An 18,135-nucleotide genomic window follows, 5' to 3' on the forward strand; every position below is an offset into this window, starting at 1 on the left:
TGGATAATTTCCATAATCCTTTTTTGCACAAGGACTGCTCTTTTGGCCTGGATGGTTGCGATGTTATGCTGTACGTTGGAGGCTGGTATTATACAGTAACCACCTAAAAAAGGCAGGGAACATGGCAGGCTGAAAGGAAGAGCCAGAGGGAGGAGAGAAGTGGCTGGCTGGAAATGACCATGGAGTTTCAGGCAGCTCCTCTGGGCTTCCAGCAAGGGGAGGCTCCTCCTTTGGAGGCAGAGAGCTCTTTTCTGTCCCTACTGGGAAGAATATCGATGAGGCAGCCAGAGCTGGGTCGATTCCCTGAGCTGCCTTCTGGGGATCTGGCGGCTGCTCGATGACCTCATCTCGTCAAGGTTTCAGCAGCCTTGCTCCCCTCCTCCTCCCGCCACCCTCCTCCAGCCCCGTCCTTTGGAAAAGGTGAAGGATGGAGTGTGCAGGAGGCTAAAATCCTTCTATCGATCTGTAGTCTGGAGAGCAATTAACGCAAGCCTTCCAGTGCTGCTCCATGACCCGAGTCCTCTCCGGTGTGCGGGAGGGAGGAGGTGCGTGTGCAGGGAGGAATGGGAGAGGGGTCAGAGAGTGGTAGCAAAACTGATTAAACCCATAGGTGGGCTGACTTCCAAGTGGGTTTGCTTTGTGCACTGGTTGTGCACTGTTGGTGCCTGAATTGTCTCCTGCGATGCCAGGAGCAAAAACTCGCATGTCCCCGGGCAGCAGAGACAGCCCCGTTGCAGCCTGGCCGCTGGATTCGCGGCAGAGGTTTCTCTCCCTGGGATGGCCAGAAGGGTTGCTCTCCCTGACCCGTTCAGCCTTTGGCTTCTCTTCTGAAGCAGCTGGATATCAGGAGGAGGGAGGGAAATTATAAATGGGTTGCGGCATGGGTGGCGAGGGCTTTTACGTGGACACCTGTCTACAAGACGCTGGCCTGGGACGATGGATTCTTTTCAGTCCCTACACGCTGGGCCCCATCTGGTGAAATGCTCTGTAATCCATTACCAGTCTCTCGGACCATCATTTATCATAGAGCAAGACAGAGGAGGCCTGGCAGGGAATAGATGCTGCCCTTTATGCATCCTCGCAGTCCAGCAGGATCCAGTGACATGTCATTATTATAATAGAAGGTGCGTCCCTTCTAGCCACTTGGCACCTATTTGTTATCATTCTCCAAACTGCCAGAGCAGTGGTGAGTGGGTGCAGCCATGCACAGAGATGGAGCAGACGGTGCAGTATCTTCCCGAGGAGGGACGGGAGGAAGGACAAGAGCCCTTCTGCTCTAGGGACTTTAAAATTAGAAAGGGCCAGTGACTGGATGCAGCGTGCTGAGGGCTGGTCCTGTACTGGTTGCAAATTAGAGACACACTGAGGCCAGAGGGACCGCTGTGTCCTCCTGCAGAAGTCCTTCCTGGGGTTATTCCTGGATCTGGTGACTCCAGACAGGCGACAGAGCTGAGGTGGGAGCAGAAGGGCAGGGGACACACACCTGAACGCCAGGCTCCACAACCCCGACCTCAGGGGTGCTGAGTACACAGAATGGAGACTGAGTCTTTGGAGCTACTAGAGCTGAGCTCTTCTGCGGTCACCGTGAGATTTTGGACTTTTCTGCAGGGAACAGGGGTGTTTTGCCACTAACTTCAGTGGAAATAGGCTTCCACTCTCGAGCTTTTAAGTTCTGTGGCACAGAAATTGCTAATAGGCCAGAACCCAAAGTATTGGTATTTACTTTCCCCCTCCCAAGAATATTTCCACCAGTCAGTCCCTGTTCCCGTGGTATAAACGGGAAGGGAAAACAAACTCTCCGAGATAAATATTTTGGCCGTATTCTGTTTCTCTGTGTGTGGGTACGTGGAAAATATTTCTTGTTCCCATACAGCGGGCTGGTCTTGCACTCGTTCTTGGACACAGCAGGCTTACTGTGTGTGCATCTGTGCGCATCTTGACCTCTCCTTTCCTTCCTTCTGGGGGCACGAAGAGACAAAGGAAAGAAATCCACAGAGAAAGGCTTCTGTGGGAGAAGCAGTTGCTAGCCCAGCTCTGCTGGCGATGTCGGTAACCCTGCCAGCGATCCTGCATTCCTTGCGCTTCCAGGATCGCAAGCGCATGTGCAGGAGAGGGACCGCAGGGAAGCCTTACACCTTTCCCCACATCCCTGCCAGTTGTGAACGCAGCATCTGGGCTAAATCTCTGCCCGCGCTGGTGGGGACCTGGTGAGCGCGCCTGACCGGCGGGGACGGACCAGCCTCTCTGCAGGCTGAGGTTAAAGCCTGAGGATGGGTCTGGCTGGCTGGTGACTGGAGAATTCATTCCCAAGCACCGTGTTGCTGCAATTCAATCCTTGGCTTGCTTTTGGAATAAGGAAGTACCTAATTTTAAAGCAGTTGGCTGTTACAGTCAGATCCCCTCAGAGACGCTTGCTCTGGCTGCAGATGGAGGTGTCTCGCCCGAGCGTTGACTGTGCCTAGAATAATTGAGTTCAATTTCACTTCCTCTATTTACCAAGCTGCAGCCACTCTTCCAAAAAGGAGAAAGAGAATTACCCCCCACCCCGAGAAAGAAAAACCCTCCTCCGCACTGGCAAAAAAGAAGAAGAGAAAAAAAGGCCCTCAGTCATTTGAGTGTTTTGTGAATTTTAACATAAGCAGCTGTGGGTTTGTCTCCTGGAAAATAGAATGCAATAGGAATGAGAATGAGGGCTCGTGTCCATCTGTCTGTCTGGTAGCTGGGGGTGGTGAGGGGAAGGAAAGTGCTCGCTGGCTTTTTGGCAACGGCCTCTGCCTCCACCTCCCGTGCTGACGGGCGCCTAGCTCGCAGGAAAGCCGGTCATTTTCTCTGCAGCTGTTATATCAGACGCACAAAAGTATTGGAAGCTTTTTCTAGCTGGAGAAAGGAGGGGTGTGAAGGGAGCGAGGAGCTCCCTGGCCTCCGGAGGGGCACAGGGTGGCGGGGGGGGCAACGAGCTCTCCCCACGGCACGGCCAGGCAGAGCTGTCCTGGCAGCAGCAAGCGGGGCATCTTGCAAGCCTGGTACTTAGCTGGAGGGGAGAGGGCCCTGTGCCTGCACGAAGGAAGGATTGTGGTAGAGGCTAAGGATGTGGAAGGGGTGCGAAAGGCCTGGTGGTTGCCCACAGCAAGCGCCCTGAGGGTCCTGGGCTGGCAAGGAGGCCTGCAAAGACGTGCCCACGTCCCCGAGGCAAGGGGAGAGAGAGGGACAGCCCCGTCCCTACTCCAGAGGACAGGTAGAGCTGGCAGAGGCACCAGCAGCCTTGGAGGGCTCCTGTGTCTCCCCACGGCTCCAGCCAAGCCGTTCTGGCACGGGAGTTGGCACTCGTCTGTTTGCACCGGCCTGCACGTGTAAGGAGGGACGCGGACTCGGGGCGTGGGGGGCGTTGGGGAGCAGCGGCTGGCCCTTCGCACGGGAGGCTGATGTCCTTGTGGAATTGCCGCACGAGGAGATGCGCGTTGCCCGCCCAGCGCTGCGTGGGGAATGGGCTGCAGGCGGGGCGTTGCTGTCTCCTGCCTCGCTGGGGAGAAGTGGTGGTGCAGCTCCAGGAACGGTGCGGAGGGTGAGGCTGGGGAGGGAAGCAGGAAGTTGGGAGCGGAAGCGTAACGGAAATGATTACATAGCGTCTGACTGCTTCTTGTGCAGACTGCTGTTGTTTTAAAAGCATCTTATTGGCACGATAACTTCCTCTGTAAATCCTGTCCTTTTCCGGTTACCTCGGGCTGTGCTGGTGGCTTTGCCAACTAGCTAGCGGAGACCCGGTGTGTGGCTTTGCTGTTTGCTCTTCCTGCGCCTCTTCCCTCTGACCTGGTGCGTCCCACCGGGGAACCGGCTGCTCCTCGTTCTCTGGGCTTGTGCTCCCCATCGTGATTTTGTTGCACCCCACTCGATCTTGTCACTACTTGCAGAAGTGCCGCCCGACCTGCTGCGGGCAGGAGGGAAGGGGTCAGAGCAGGGCATTACGTCCATGGTGCTGATCACGTGTCTCGGGCAAAAACCCTAAGCCTACAGAACAGATAATTTTGTTGTGATGGACCCCCCGGGAGAAATATTTTTTCTGGTAATTTGTTGCTTCGTGCCCTGAAGCATAACAGTTTATACCCCTCATAAACTCATTCTCTACCCACTATAATCACAGGTGTTCACATCCCTGTAAATGTCCTCTTCATCTCTTGCTCTCAATGATGTCATGCAGCAGTGAGTTCCGCAGGTTAATAATGTGGGCTTTTTTGGTGGGGTTCCCCCGCCCCCCAAAGTGGCATTTTCTGGAACTGCATTTCTTCATTACTTGTTTCTGCGTTTTTCCTTTTACTTGCTACAGCAGATAGGAGTTACCTGGCCTCTGCGCCTCTCCTCCAGCTCCTCTCCCGGCCCCAATGCGGTTTCCTCCCCGCGTGCACGTCCCGTGCTGTCAGGCGCTGGCGGGGGTGGAGGGGGGCTCTCTTCCACCCTTTTGGAACCCATCACCTTCGTCTCTGCTGACAGGGCTGAGACCTGAACCGCTGTTGCGTTTCGGAGAATTGACATACCGGCTTGAACCGCGCTGTGCTGTCTTCGGAGTGTCGCAGGGGCTGGCAGGGGTCATCCTGTCACCCGTCAGACGCCGGGCCCGGCAGAGATGCCCGGCGCCTCGGCGGAGCGGAGGGCAGTGTATTCTGAGGCAGAGGCTGTGTCGGGGCAGACCGATCTCCGACGGATGTTTCAGGCTGGGGTGGATTGAAAATGAACACTTCGAAAGAGCGAGATGCTCTCCAGTGATTCACGCTCCGGCAAGGCAGTGGGCCACCAGGGAGAGGTGCCGGGGCCTGTTATCATTCGGAGCACGTAGCCAGGAGAAGGCTGGGGGGAAAGAAACCCACAGGGCAGTCAGAGTTTTCCGCTTTGCGGTGCGTGTGGAGAAACACTCCTTCAGGGTTATTTTTTTTCCTTTTCTTTCCCCTCCCCCCATTTCTTCCCTGCAGCTGAAGAACATTAAACACATGAAATGCATTAGCTAGGATTTTTCCTTTCCCCTGCCCCCCTTTCTAAGCTGGGGACCTCCAGGAGGAAGAGGCCTATGAATTGACCCTGCCCAGTGCTTTAATTGACAGGTCATTAAAGATGAATGTGTGGCTAGAGAAAAATATTCAGATTGCAGGCTAGTTGTTGTCCGTGTGGGATTTTAATGATTTATGCTTCTTTCTCCTCCCCTCCTTCCTACACCCCCCAACTCCAAACAATCCAGGCACCATGGGAGGTCTGTTTCTGGATGGTGAGGAAAGCCCTGCGCTGGAAGACATCAGCAAATGGACGGTGGAGGATGTATGCAGCTTTGTGTCCAACTTGTCTGGCTGCACCGAGTACACTCAGGTAAATCTTCACAGGCTCAAGAACATCATGGGAGCAGTGTCCTCCCTGCAAGCCCCTGTTCTCTCCCTCCCACCTGTGCCTATTTCACTTGTGCTGTCCGTCCTAGGAGGAGGTGTATCTCACAGCCCTGCAGCGTCTAAAGCTTTTTGGGTGTTTTTTTTTCTAGTGGATTGCTAGATAGCTACTTGCTACCAGTGAAGACCCCAAGAAGGTGTGTGATGGGGCTTGCAGATGGAGAGCAGTAAGGACAGAGAACAGTGGGAGAGGATGGGAGCGGGGGCAAGGTCAGGAGTGAGCGTCTGAGTTGCAGGGTTGATCACGGTTAGCAGCTCTTAGTGTCACTTATCTCTCACTGTCCAGCTCACGCTTTTAGAAGCTGCTCTGTGCTCTGTCGCAGAGCTGAACACAGCGGTGGCTTTGCGTGGAGCAGCTGTGGGATGGGCTGTCAGGTAGTCCCTGGATCGGGGTGGGCAGCTCGCGGCACCAGCCAGCCTGACAGAAGGTGCTGCGTCCTCTTGCTGCACCCAGAGCACTGAGCGGGGCTGCATGGGATCCTGCCTGCGCAAGCGTCAAAGCAACCTCTGCTGCAAGAGTGATGGTGACTGTGATTTTTCAGCTCATTATAGCAGAGTTGAAATATCCATCAGTACTGGGGGCTTCATAAAGCCTGCTCGGTGTGAGGTCGTGAGGTGCAATACAAAAACCAACCCTGTGTTTTTGGCTTCTGCATCTGCTAGAGTCCATTATAAATGCCCCATTGAGAGCACGCACCAACTGCGAAGGCGCAGATTCCTGAGCTGTCTGGGACAGCCTTGTAAAGAGGATATAGTGTGCTTAGAAGGGAGGGACTGAAAGTAGCAGAGATAGAGAGGCAAAGGGCCAGAGTTCGGGACAATCCAGCCTTTCAGCAGAGAGACATCCTAGACTGAGAACGGGTCTTGAAAGGGAGGAAGGAGAGCAGGAGTTGAGCTTTCTGGACACGCCACTTCAAGAGAGGAGCTTCCCTGACTGACAGCGAAGGAGTGCAAAGCTGTGCTTTGACATCCAGGCTGCTGAAACCCGATTTCTAAAAACCTGCCTCCTCCCCCTCTTTGGCCCCTGCTGTCTCTCCCTCTGTTATTTGCGTTAGGCAAGTGTCCGCCCCCAGAACTTATGCCCATCCCCAGCCATTTTGAGAAGGGTAGAGCTCAGCACCCCTGCTGCTGCTGGGATCGTCTCTTAGGAGAGCAGTGTGCGTATCTGGCTCTAGGGCAGTGATTCCCTTTAGGTTATCCTGATTTGGTAGTGTGCCATGGGAAGGGTGCGTGCTTTTGTGTCCCTCCAGAGGAGGTGGGGAAGCAGAAACCTGGAATTGCCGCACACCTCCCCCTTCTTGCTCAGGTGACGGGATAACGTGCTTTCAATCCAAAGTCTGTCCGTCCTTGCCCCCTAACCATGATGTTAATCCCATCACAACATGCTTTGTTAAAACCACCTTGAAAAACCAGTGCTGCTTTGGAGCAAACAGCTGTGCATGCATGCGAGAGGCAGTATTTAGGGAAGTAAAAGCTTGGTACGGAGATGGAGTACAGGTTGACATTCCCCAAGAGGAATGACAGAGATTTGGGTTGTGCTTGGGAGTGGATCAGGGTGCCTGAGGGTGTGGGAGAGAGAGGAGTCAGTTCCTGACTACGGTGTGAGGGAGGCAAAGGACACTGGTTAAACAGAGATGGCGGATGGATGGGTGTTTATGGGAGGGAGCAGCAGCAGGTCTGTGCGTGTAGAGGGGAGTTCCGGAGCTGGGTTTAGCAAGGATGGTAAGGGCACAGGTGATGGGTTCAGGAGCGTACAGCGTGGGCTCAAGCAAACGGCTCTAAACCCAAAATATCCAGCTACTTGCGTTCTCGGTCACCCCCCCGCCCCAAACAGTGTGCTCTTGCACTGGTGGCATTGCAGTTTGTCTGCATTCCTGTGTTAGGGAATGAAGATCAGAGTTGCCTGGAAGCTTCTGAATTAGGCCAGTAGGAAATGCGCAGAAATCTTTAACACAACCACCTAGCAGAAGGATCATCCATTTACACCTTCCGTGCCAGCTCCTGGTATACTGGTGGGGAAGAAATCAATAGCTTGCTGAGACAAAGGTTCAGCAATCTTCTCAGTGCATTGCAAACAAAATGTTTTACGATAATGGGAGCTGCTGTAAACAGCCTCCTGTCGTGGCCTTGCTATGTTGCATTATGTAGGGGGTGCATGGCTTAAGGGATGATGCGTTTTTTATGCACTATGGTTATATGCTTAACAGGTTTTTTACTATGTGAAAATGCCAGTGTTCAAGGGCGACCCAGCTCCGTGGCTCTAAACTGCAGAGCTGTCTGCGTTCTCTTCTCCAAACCCACAGCTGCCGGGGAGGTCTGGCACTGGTCTGCAGGCTTCTCCTGCCAGGAAAACCCAGCAAGAGTTTGGTGGTATGCTGTGCATTTAGAAACATGATTCAGACAAACAAGAAAACTTCAGCAAAAGTTGCCATTTCTGATTTCAAGCCTTGACAACATTCAGATTTGTCCCTGCAGTGGATCAAGACCTGTGGGACACCCAAGAGGGATGCTTTTCTCAAGTTTAAGGCTTTTTTTGTGGAGGGTCTTAGTGCTGAGTGAAGGGAGGCTTTTGGCTCCCAGCCACATTGGCTTCAGAAGAAGGAAAAGAAATCGGTATAGCAAGTTTTGCTAGGTCAAAGAGCAGAAACACATGCTGCAGTCATGAGCAGCTTTGCCGGTGGAGTCCAGCAATAAAAAAACCACTTGCAACAGCTCAGCTGCCTTGGCTCCACCAGCCACTGCCGCTCTCCAAAGGGATGGCTCTGGGCTATGGTCTGCTGCTGAAGAAGAAGCCGTTAAACTGAAATCCCTCCCTTGCCATAGTGTTTAGTAGTAATAACGCTATGCACAAGCCACTGCGTAGACAGCGGGATCAGGCCCCACAGACGGTTCATTTGGGCGAGCATCCAATATGAGCTGGGGTGTGAAAAATGCTATGGAGTGGAGGTGGGGTTTAGTAAGAAAAAGCAGACATCTGACTGACATCTCCCAGAACCAGGGGGAACCTGCTGGCTACATTACCAAATGATGGCAGTTTACTCTTGAAATATCGAACCTGCATGTCCAGAATAAACACCCAGGGGACACTGGTGTAAGTGTAGCCCTGCCCTGTATATGAAGAATGGAGCAATAAGACCGCGTAGCCAGACCTTAACCTTTATAACACAGTACATATTAGGTGGAAAACTCTTGCGTGACCCTGTCATTTGAAATAGATAGAGGCAAAACAAAGTATTTTTCTTCTGTCCTTAAGAATGTGTTAAAATGCTATAGTTTTGCATGGCTGGGTGTATTAGAATGTGTTCATATAAAACTGCCATTTTCTAAGAGTTTACTAGCCCTGCTGTCATTTCTGTGATTATATGTACGTACATCGCCAATGTTCTGTCTCGTTCAGCTAACAGGGAGAGGGGTCAGAGAATTCTGTATTGTTAATGAAACTGCCTGAAAGGCCAGTGCAGGTGACTCAGTATCATCACACCACGTTTACTGGTACCGCTTGGCTACCTCAGTGCAGTGCCACTGCAATATTTATTAGTCCATGTTGTTAGAAGTGTTGGGGAAAAAGAAAGGGTCTGGTGCTAAAACAGACCGGCGAGGAAGGCTCATCCTGATGCCAGCTGGTGTTTTGGGTATCGGGAGTCACAGCCAAACAGCACGACGGACGGCATTCTCCAGGCTGCTCGCATGTTCTAGGAATGGTTGTAATAGATGACAGGCAAAGGAGAAAAAAAAAAACAAAAAACAAACACCCCACACCCCGAAACAAAAAAAAAGTGCAAAACTGAGTGTTGCACATCAATCCATCTAACCTGCAGAATGTGCTCCACAGATCTGTTTATGTATTTTGCCTGGAGACTGTTTTGGAAATTAGCAGCTTTGAGAAGGAAATGTATGAACAAGCAAGTTCCTCCTTTTCGATTGCATATACCTCACTGAAGACTGCAAATACTTTTGAACTCTACTGGGTCAACTTTTTCCAAATATCCACATGTGTGAGTGACCTAGGATTTGCCAAAATTTAGATTCTTATCTTTTCTCCTATGTCTTCTGCCCTTTTTGGAGTTGGGATAGGGCCCCTGGGCACGGCACTCTTCTTTCTCAAATCTGCTAGCGAACGCTGTCAGCTGGGCTTACTCATAACATTGCACTTAGGTTAGCTGTTTTGGCTGCTAAACCTGGGGACATTCCCCAGAGAAAAAACTTCATGCCCAATCCCAATATTAAAAAAAAAAAAAAAAAATTCTTTATCTAAACTGGCCCACCAGCTGTAATTCACGTTCCCACGTCTCTGTACGTGTTGGGTCCTAGCTGTGGATGCAGGATTGTATATACTTCTTGTGTGTTAACATGAGCCTTACCATTCCTACAGCGCCCATCTGTGCGACAGCAAAGCGAGCGCATCAGATACGTCACCGGCGTTTCTAAGCCTGGACCTGTGTTCTGGTTTCTTCCAGGTATTCCGAGAGCAGGCTATTGATGGCGAGACCCTGCCCCTCCTGACGGAAGAGCACTTACTGAACAATATGGGGCTGAAACTTGGACCTGCACTGAAGATAAGGTCACAGGTAGGAAAATTTCCTGTGTAGTAGCCATGTGGCACACTTTAAAGTTGTCCCTAGCTGGAATAGGGCTGTCAAGAAATCTAGTTTATTGAATATAATTTATCAAGCAAGAATTGTATATGTATTTATTTGTAATTCTGGTTTGAAGAAAGCTTGATCTGGCCTCCAAAATGCTCCACGTGCTCATCTGGAGCCAGTCACATAACACTTTCAGGAGGAAAACACAGACCAGGGGCAGAAGCCAATAGTTCAGGACAAGCGGTGGGCAGAATAACAGGGATGCAGTGGGAAACTCCTAAAATGGACCAGCTCCTGCTAGAAAAGACACGTTGGGCTGTTCCCACAAATACGGGCCAGGAAAGAAGAAAAGCTGTAAACAGGCGAGGGAAGTTAGATGGTTTCTAATCAGTTGAACCTGAAAATAGTCATCCCAAAGTACCTAAAGAACTGGGTAAAGCCACCTCCAGGAACCAGTTGTCTCTTTTTTCCTTGTAAGTCCTTTTGCTGCTCATTTTCCTTCTAACTAGATGGCTTTTGGCGGGTCGCCTTTTTAGCAAGGCTTGAAGCACAAATGCATTTAACGCGTCTCAGCATCATCTGGTGATTACTTTCCCTCCCCAGTGAGTAATGGACCAGCTCTTTCCCTTCTCTGCTGTGCTAGTAATAGACTTCTGTAACATTTTTCTCTCTTGCTAGTCATAGCTTTCTGATGGGCTGTGCCCCCCCACCCACCGCACCCCCCCTGCTTGTGCCATTCACTTGTATTTTGATACACTAGAAGTAGAGTCATAGTTGCCTCTTTGATGTAGTCGAGCTCTCTCTAACAGAGGACTGTATTCCCGTCTCAACAGACTAGTTTGCTGGTGTGCCCTTATAGCGATCTCTCTTTCCTTTTTTTCCTTTACCTTTTTTTTTCTTTTCCCCTTTTCCCTCTCTGACTTGGCTCCCAAGTCTCTGCCTATAAAGGTCTGCTTTAAAATTGCTGTGCTGTTCTGCTGCCTTCCCTCGCTGGCAGTCATGGTCACGGCAACTTCCATTTCAGTTGCCTCCACTCCCCCTTGGTTGGACTCAAATCTAGAAGCACATCTCCACTAGCTTCTTATTTTTCCCATTCAATAATCAGAAAATAGCTTCTGACACATGTCAAGAACAGGCTGTTCTATTGTATTCCCTAGGGGATTGTGTCATGCAAACAGTTATGACAGTAATATGCATGTGCACATACATGGGTTGCACAGATAGTCACTATTCTGGCATAGTTTCCCTAACCCACAAGCTATACATTTGTTACATTACGTTAAAACAATAAGAACGAGCAACTTTACTACTTTCCCTACAGCCCTCACTGTTTATGAGGGGTCTAATAAAAAGGTTCTGTGGGCAATTGTTCCCTGTGGGTCAATTCAGTAGGAAATAAAACTCTTATGTTTCTTAAAAAACAGAGAACTCCAAATAGCTCACAGCCATTCTTAGATCGGCTTTGGTGGGGGGAATGTGAGATATGGGCTGAAACTAGAAAAACCCTGCTTCGATTTAATCAATAGTGTTTAGAGTTCTATAATAAGGCATGGCTGGGGGGGTGGGGAGTAAGTGGGGAGCAAAGGCCTGATGTTGCTAACTGAATAATGCTGCAGTTGTCTGGTTTGAACACAAGCCTGTGTTTTTGTTTAAGCTTAAATGTGAACCAGCTGTGTAGGTGCTGGAAAGTTGTGGGGCCTTGGGCCCTCGCTGGGAGGCGAGAACTGCTGCAGGAGAGTTTTCGTCAGTACTGCAGAAGGGACAGGCTGCAGGCTTATAGTTTCCTGTGCAGTTAACAGCAGCCACCCTGTAGCCAGTTGTTTTTTTTTTTTCTCCAAGCCCCCTCACCCTCCCTTAAGAGCAATTCCTGCCCTGCCAACGTGGACGTCGTGTGCTGGCCTGCTGTACGTACCCTGGGTGGGTTAGCAAAAGGAGAGCAGGAGAGTTCTATCAAATTGTCCTTCCAGTGGCGCCTGTTAATGAGATAACACAAGGGGCAGGAATGGGTCAGCCTTCATCACCTGAGACACCTTCACCTGATGGCGTGTTCCCAAAGCCTCGTGTAGCAGAGATGACCCAGGACCTGCTCCTCACCACCACTGTGTTTCACGCACGAAGGGGAGGAGCTGGGGTCCATAAAAGATGGAGAGCGCTACCGTAGTTGTTCACGCAGCCTTATCGAGCCAGGTAAAGAGGCTGCACGTTTCCAGAGTCCCCTGATGAGACAGGGAGACCTGATTATTTCAGATCAGAGGCTGGACTTGGTTCAGCTTTGTGTTGCACGCTCAACAAGGCCTTCAGTCCAAAGAACAGAGACATGCGCAGAACACACCACAGGACAAGGGCCTGCGCTACAAGTGCACACACATCTTTAGCCTGATCTAGTGTAGACCCTGCAGCTCCAACAGTATGTCAGCCCCATGTACCAAAGTGCCCGGTATGACAGAGCTAGGGACAGAGAGTCCTTTAGAAAAAAAAGAGAGAGGAGGAAACCTTCCCTGGTCTTCTCTGGTAAGCCTCCAAGGGCTGGGGGATTTTTTGGTGGACTGGAAATGGTAGCTCTGCTCTCTGCAGTTCACTTTGGTGTACAGAACCTGAGCTTGCTGCATGAAAAATGCAGCTTCTATGGATGTGTGAAGACTGTGCACATTCTCATCCCTTTTTGCCCCCCTCCCCCCACATTTATTTCCTCTCTTTTTATTTTTCTTTTTAATAGGTCGCCAAGAGAGTGGGCAGAGTTCTGTACATGGCAGGCTTCCCCATGGCTTTCCCACTGCAACCTCCTGGATTACGGCCACCAGAGCGGGACCTGCCCCCGGCCGATCTCCGGCCGTCCTCCACAGGCAGCGTGGCCTCCCCATTCAGCAGTGGCCTGCCCTCCGCCAGCCGCGTCTCACCAAAGCAGGAAAACGGAAACCCCTCCATCATTGCTGGGATCAACGACACCACGAAACCTCCATCTTAACTGCAGGACAACTCTTGACTGCGTCTGGAACTGAGATTCAGTTGAACAAACTGAAGGTAATGCATTTTGAGAGACCAGGAGAGCCTCCCGCAGCAGTGTGAGACATAGGAGTGAGGAAGGGAGGTTTTTAATTTTTTTGGATGCATTTGCTTTTTGTTTAAAAAAAACAAACCCACGGAAGTTTTAAAAACTGTAAAAAGGGAAGAAAAGAAAACTATCCAAAGATGTACTGAGACAACGTGAAGAGAAAGAAAACGATTCTGGAGGATGTCAGCAGCATTCCCATTCCCTTTCACACCCCTTCTCGCTCATCAGTCTGAGACGGAGAGCCGTGGACAAGGAACGAACACTTTTCTTTGCCTTCAAAGAAACATGGCTTTCAGGAACTTCTGGGTGTGACTCCAAGTAGGGACAGGGAACGGGCACTGTGCCTCCCAATGGTACTCAGCACCCCTGAGCAAAAAAACCCATCAAAAATGAAACCAACAACCTTCCCAAATATCTCCTCCTCCCTGGAAACTGTACTCAGTTCCTCATTCAGGTGTCTATGCATCACTAACAACTTTTAAAACAATACCAAAGACAGACAAAAAGAAAAAAAAAAAAGAAGAAGAAAAAAAAAAAAAAAAGGCAAGTTCCGGTCCATGTTTACTTCAGTGTGGATGGTACGGCACAGGCGGCTCAGTGCTGTCCCACGGGCTGGGGGCTGCCCTCTGCCCTGGCACGTTGTCCCTTTCAGCACACACAGAGAACGGACTCTGCCCATGCTCCAGCCCTGCAGAGGTGTTTGGTTTTGGTTTGGTTTTTTTTCATTAGATGTTTTGTTTTAAAGAGAAGAAGAAAAGAGTGTGTGCTTTGGTGCGACGAAGGGTCACAGGCCTCACTCCAATGTGGCCCGCTCCCTCCTTCACATGTACAACAGACTCATTTATACATTTGGGGTGGGTTTTTTTGTTCGTAGGGTTGGTTTTGTTCTTTTTAAAGCCTTGTTACAGAGGTGGATGTAGTTGCACATTCTGGCCTGCTGTGGACCATGAGACAGATACCTGTGCGTTCCCAGAGGAGGGGGAGGGATGCTGGGGGATTCAGGCTAAAAACAATGGGTAGAGTTTTTACTACTGTGAATGAGATGGTAACTCCTGGGGGTGACCTCCTGTGACTTGTACAGTTGTGAACAACAATCACATGTGGTACTTTTCTCTTTCTCTCCCCCCCCCCCCCTTTTTTTTTGTTTAAACGTTGCACGTGCTACCGTTTTTCTTACAAAATAGCTTGGTGGTACATTAGCTTCTTTATATTGTAAAAAAAAAAAAAAAAGTCATTATCCATCACATCACGATAAAAATGCTTTCCAGCAATCAATTTAAATAAAAAAGAAAGACACTTAATTTACAAATGGTACCTAGCTTCCTGAGCTCCTTGGAAGTGGTTGCTTTACCCGGGAAGTCTCCTTTCTTTCATTGTGCGTACACCGGGGCCATATGCCTTGCTGCTGGTGTTGGTACCTCTCGGTGCAGTGAAGCTGCCACGTTTCTGGCCAAAAGCCAGTCTGAGGGTGGGTTCACAGCTGCCGAAAGACAGCACCTTGCCCAACTAAGTTGTTACGGAAAGGAGAAAAAGCAACTCCTTTCTCTTTTGGAAGAACAGGTAAGTTAAAACCTTTTATCTTATAGTTAGGGCCTTACAATTCTCATCTTTGCAGTCATATCTCAGGCTCCTGTATGTAACTGCCTGAAGATGCAGCCTTCACCAGCTGTGGGGAACCTTGAGCACTCCTGAACCCCTAATGAAACAGCAGGTGCTTTGGCCCCCTCAGAGTGGGCTATCAATGATAATAATAATGACAATAATGATGCTGTTAATAACAAACCCCAAATTATTAATTTCTGAGGTTACTTTCTCCCTCCCCCTTAAGAGACGACAGGTACCCGGGTGCATGTGTAGGAAGGGCAGGTCTAGTAATTACTGTAACTGCAGTTGGGAAAAAGAAGCCCTTTCCATCCCTATTCCTGCTGCTAAGCTCAAAAAAAAAAGTAACAAACTCGGAATGAAGCAAAGACCCCACAACACTGTGCTACAGCAGTAATTACCTGTGTGGTAATGATGTCTAGAAGCAGGAAAGAAGCAGCACTCAGTGTAGGACAGGAAGAGCATAATTACCTCTTTATCTACACTGAGTTGTTATCACTTACACATGTGGGTGAGAGGGAGACCACTAGCCAGGCAACAGTACACTGGGGTTTTTATCTGCAATAAGGCAATGTATCTGAGCTGTAGTTCTTCTGACTCCATGAAAATAGAGCTTAAAAAAAGGGGAAAAACAGTTGTTCTTTTAAAATATTTTTTTAAAAAAGCATCTTGTCCTCTTGTGATGTGCATAAGGATGCCTGGAGGGGAACATGTAGGCAGTGCAGAAGGCAGAGCTGAACATGTCTGTGCAGGGAACGTGGCCACCCGTAGCGCTGACAGATCACTACTGACCTCACTGAATGGGGGCAGAGAGGACAAAAGATCATATTTAGTCCTGGCCCTCTATCTTTTTTTCCAAAAATTTGCATTAACAAATAACAATGCTCTTGAAAGCCACAGTTAGTTTTCAGGAGTGATTCTGTCAGAATACTTTTCCTATCTACCTCAGCAAATACCCTCTATTTCCAGTTTATTTCCCAAAGAAGTGTGTTTCCTAGCTGCCAGTCCTGCAAACTAACAGTGGTCACAAGACATAAGCTGTTTATATTTTCCCAGCAGACCACAAATTGCCCTTACGCACCTTAACCTTCACAACGTCCCCCCCAGTGAGCACCACTCCTACAGGAAGATGCATCATGAGCTGCATCTAGAAGCTGCCCAGGTGATGCAGTGGTTGCCTTTGAGGTAATAAAGAAAGGCTGGGTGCCCAAGACAGCCTGCAAACATCACTACCATTTTCAGGACTCACAGAACAAAACGGTGTTCACCACCCGCATCAGCAGCCAGGACTGGTCCTAGGAAGAGGTGATTTTTATGTTGCTATGGATAACAACAGGTCTGTTACAAAGTACGGGCTCAGACTTGCCCCTCGTTTTTGCTAAGCAAATGATCCCGTGCAAATCCAACAGCCATCACAGAATGAAAGTATGGTTCCTACATTATTAGTTTTTGCCTCTTATTCCTTCCTGCCTGCACAACCTCCTATCTTCCCCCCCACCCTGCCCTCCATATCCTAAGGCACTTACTTCAAGTTAACTTCTTTAGCGTACTTACAGCCAGCTTGATTGAACTGAGCCGATGCTGATGTTACTGATAAAGGCTTCCATTTGCGTAAAGATGCAAAGCTCTGAAACAGCCTATGCAATTCTTAAGAACTTCTTGGCAAAAGGGAGGGCTTGGTGAGGGCCCCAGAGCAAAATACGGGGCCACATGGGTGGCTGGCTGAACAGACAGGAGGACTCTTAGAAGAACTTGTCCTGCCCCTTGGTCAGCTCACTTATGCTCCAGCAGGAGCTGAACCTGAACCTTATGCTATTTAAAGCAGCAGATTTTAATGAGGGCTTTTTATTACCTATGCTGAACAGTTTTACTGGGGTTTGACATGACCACAATTTTACTGTTACCAAAAACGTAACTGGTAGAAAGAGCTTGCAAGTCCAAGTAGCATCTCTGCAGTGTCACTGCGAAAGTCCTTGGTGGCACCTGGGGCTGGGCTCCCACCCTCCTGCTCCCCAGCTCTTACCACCTCTGAGACCCAGCTACAGGTGCTGAAGGCTGGGTGTCCACTGGGCAGCAGCTCTGTCAGGGACAAGCTTGGAGGGGGTGGCTGTGAGGGTGCTCACTCATCGTCAGAGAAAGTTAAGTCTGCCACAATGTCCTCTTCTCCTTGGGCTAGCTGTTCGAGGTCAGAGCGTGACATCCCACGGGTGCAGCTCCTCTGCTTCTGTGACCTTTGGGAAACCCGAGCGGCTTCCTTGCCTTCCTCTGTGGGTGCAAAGAGTGAGAGGTGTAAATCCTGCTTTACTGGGAGCGAGAGTGAGGCGAGTCGAGACAACTCATTGCTAATTAATCCCAGACACTCATTAATTTATTGGCGCCACTGCAGCTCCCAGATAGCGGTAGGAGAGCGCTGCAGGGTGCTCAGTACAGCACTAGTTCTGAAGCACTCGGGGCGATAGGAGAGGAGACCAAACTAACTGTTATGCCTGAGGCAGAAATGCAAAATAAGAACTGGGGGCATGAGACATGCAGTGCCTCCAAACCTTCAGCCCTCACAGCTCAGGTCAGGCTTCCTCACTAGAGATGTCAGGCTGGGCATTAAGACCTGACAGAAAGGAGCTGTCATAGGTAACAGGAAGATTCCCAAATGCAAAACCAGCCCCAAGCTCCCTCCTTTTGGAAATGATATTTTAATAGTGGGGAGCACAAGTGAGCACTGGTTTCTAGGGGCAGTGCAGGACTAAACCTGTCCTTGTTCCCAGTGCCCTTCCCTCTCATTCCAGAGCACCAGGACCACCGAAGTGCCTCTTCCAGGGCACTGAGAGCATGTGCAGAGTTTTTCCCTAAGGCTCTGGCCTGGTGGAGGGTGGAAAGCTGTCATGGACACAAGCTCTTCGCTCTTCCATTGCTTGACCAGGCTGCACGCATGTGTGCGTTGGTAAAAAGCACACCAGGAATGCTCAGCACATAGAGCTTAAGACTTGGGAGGGGCGGATCTGCCTGTCTGCCCTGCCTGGCTGATGTCTGAAAAAGTGCCATAGGGCCAGGAGCACCCGGGCCTGAATGTCGCTCCCACTACACCAGCGTATCCAGGCTGCTGGCACTACGCCGTGTTCCTACAGCCCAAAGCGAAGGAAGCTGCCATTAGGGGTGAAGGGAGGATCAGGGTTCCTGTCCCCCAGACACCAAGGAAGGGTGCTTTTTCTTCAGCTTACCCAAGTACTCTGGTAGGCAGAGAGGGAAAACGCTCCCTCTTTATCCTTTACGGCATTGTCAGAACATGCATCAAATACCGATCTATTCTCAGCACTGAGGTTTGAGTGTGCATGCCAAGCCACAGCCATCTGCCATGCTAAATCAGTCAGATTTTGCTCTCACTTGGACTCTTTCCCTGTTCCTGCTCCCCGAACTAGTAAAGCAAGCCTACACGCAGGAACTTTTGTGGCTGTTCCCCACAACCACACATCACACCCAA

At 50.1% G+C, this 18,135-nt stretch overlaps 2 protein-coding genes across 11 annotated transcripts in view; one reads left to right on the top strand and one right to left on the bottom strand.

The window, feature by feature from the left end:
* SAMD11 (sterile alpha motif domain containing 11) overlaps window positions 1-13,780 on the top strand; it is a 127,234-nt gene extending 113,454 nt beyond the window's left edge. For all 10 annotated transcript variants that reach the window (XM_054849614.1, XM_054849616.1, XM_054849615.1 and 7 more), the window contains 3 exons: window positions 5,225-5,349; window positions 9,881-9,991; window positions 12,723-13,780. In XM_054849614.1, coding sequence (XP_054705589.1) covers window positions 5,225-5,349; window positions 9,881-9,991; window positions 12,723-12,971 — 485 coding nt within the window. In that variant the 3' untranslated portion in view covers window positions 12,972-13,780. The remainder of the gene's footprint in view (window positions 1-5,224; window positions 5,350-9,880; window positions 9,992-12,722) is intronic.
* NOC2L (NOC2 like nucleolar associated transcriptional repressor) overlaps window positions 13,763-18,135 on the bottom strand; it is a 55,601-nt gene continuing 51,228 nt past the window's right edge. The window contains exon 19 of the mRNA XM_054849624.1: window positions 13,763-16,925. Coding sequence (XP_054705599.1) covers window positions 16,780-16,925 — 146 coding nt within the window. The 3' untranslated portion in view covers window positions 13,763-16,779. The remainder of the gene's footprint in view (window positions 16,926-18,135) is intronic.

The sequence above is a fragment of the Grus americana genome, chromosome 21 (assembly GCF_028858705.1).
Source record: "Grus americana isolate bGruAme1 chromosome 21, bGruAme1.mat, whole genome shotgun sequence".
NCBI lineage: Eukaryota > Metazoa > Chordata > Aves > Gruiformes > Gruidae > Grus > Grus americana.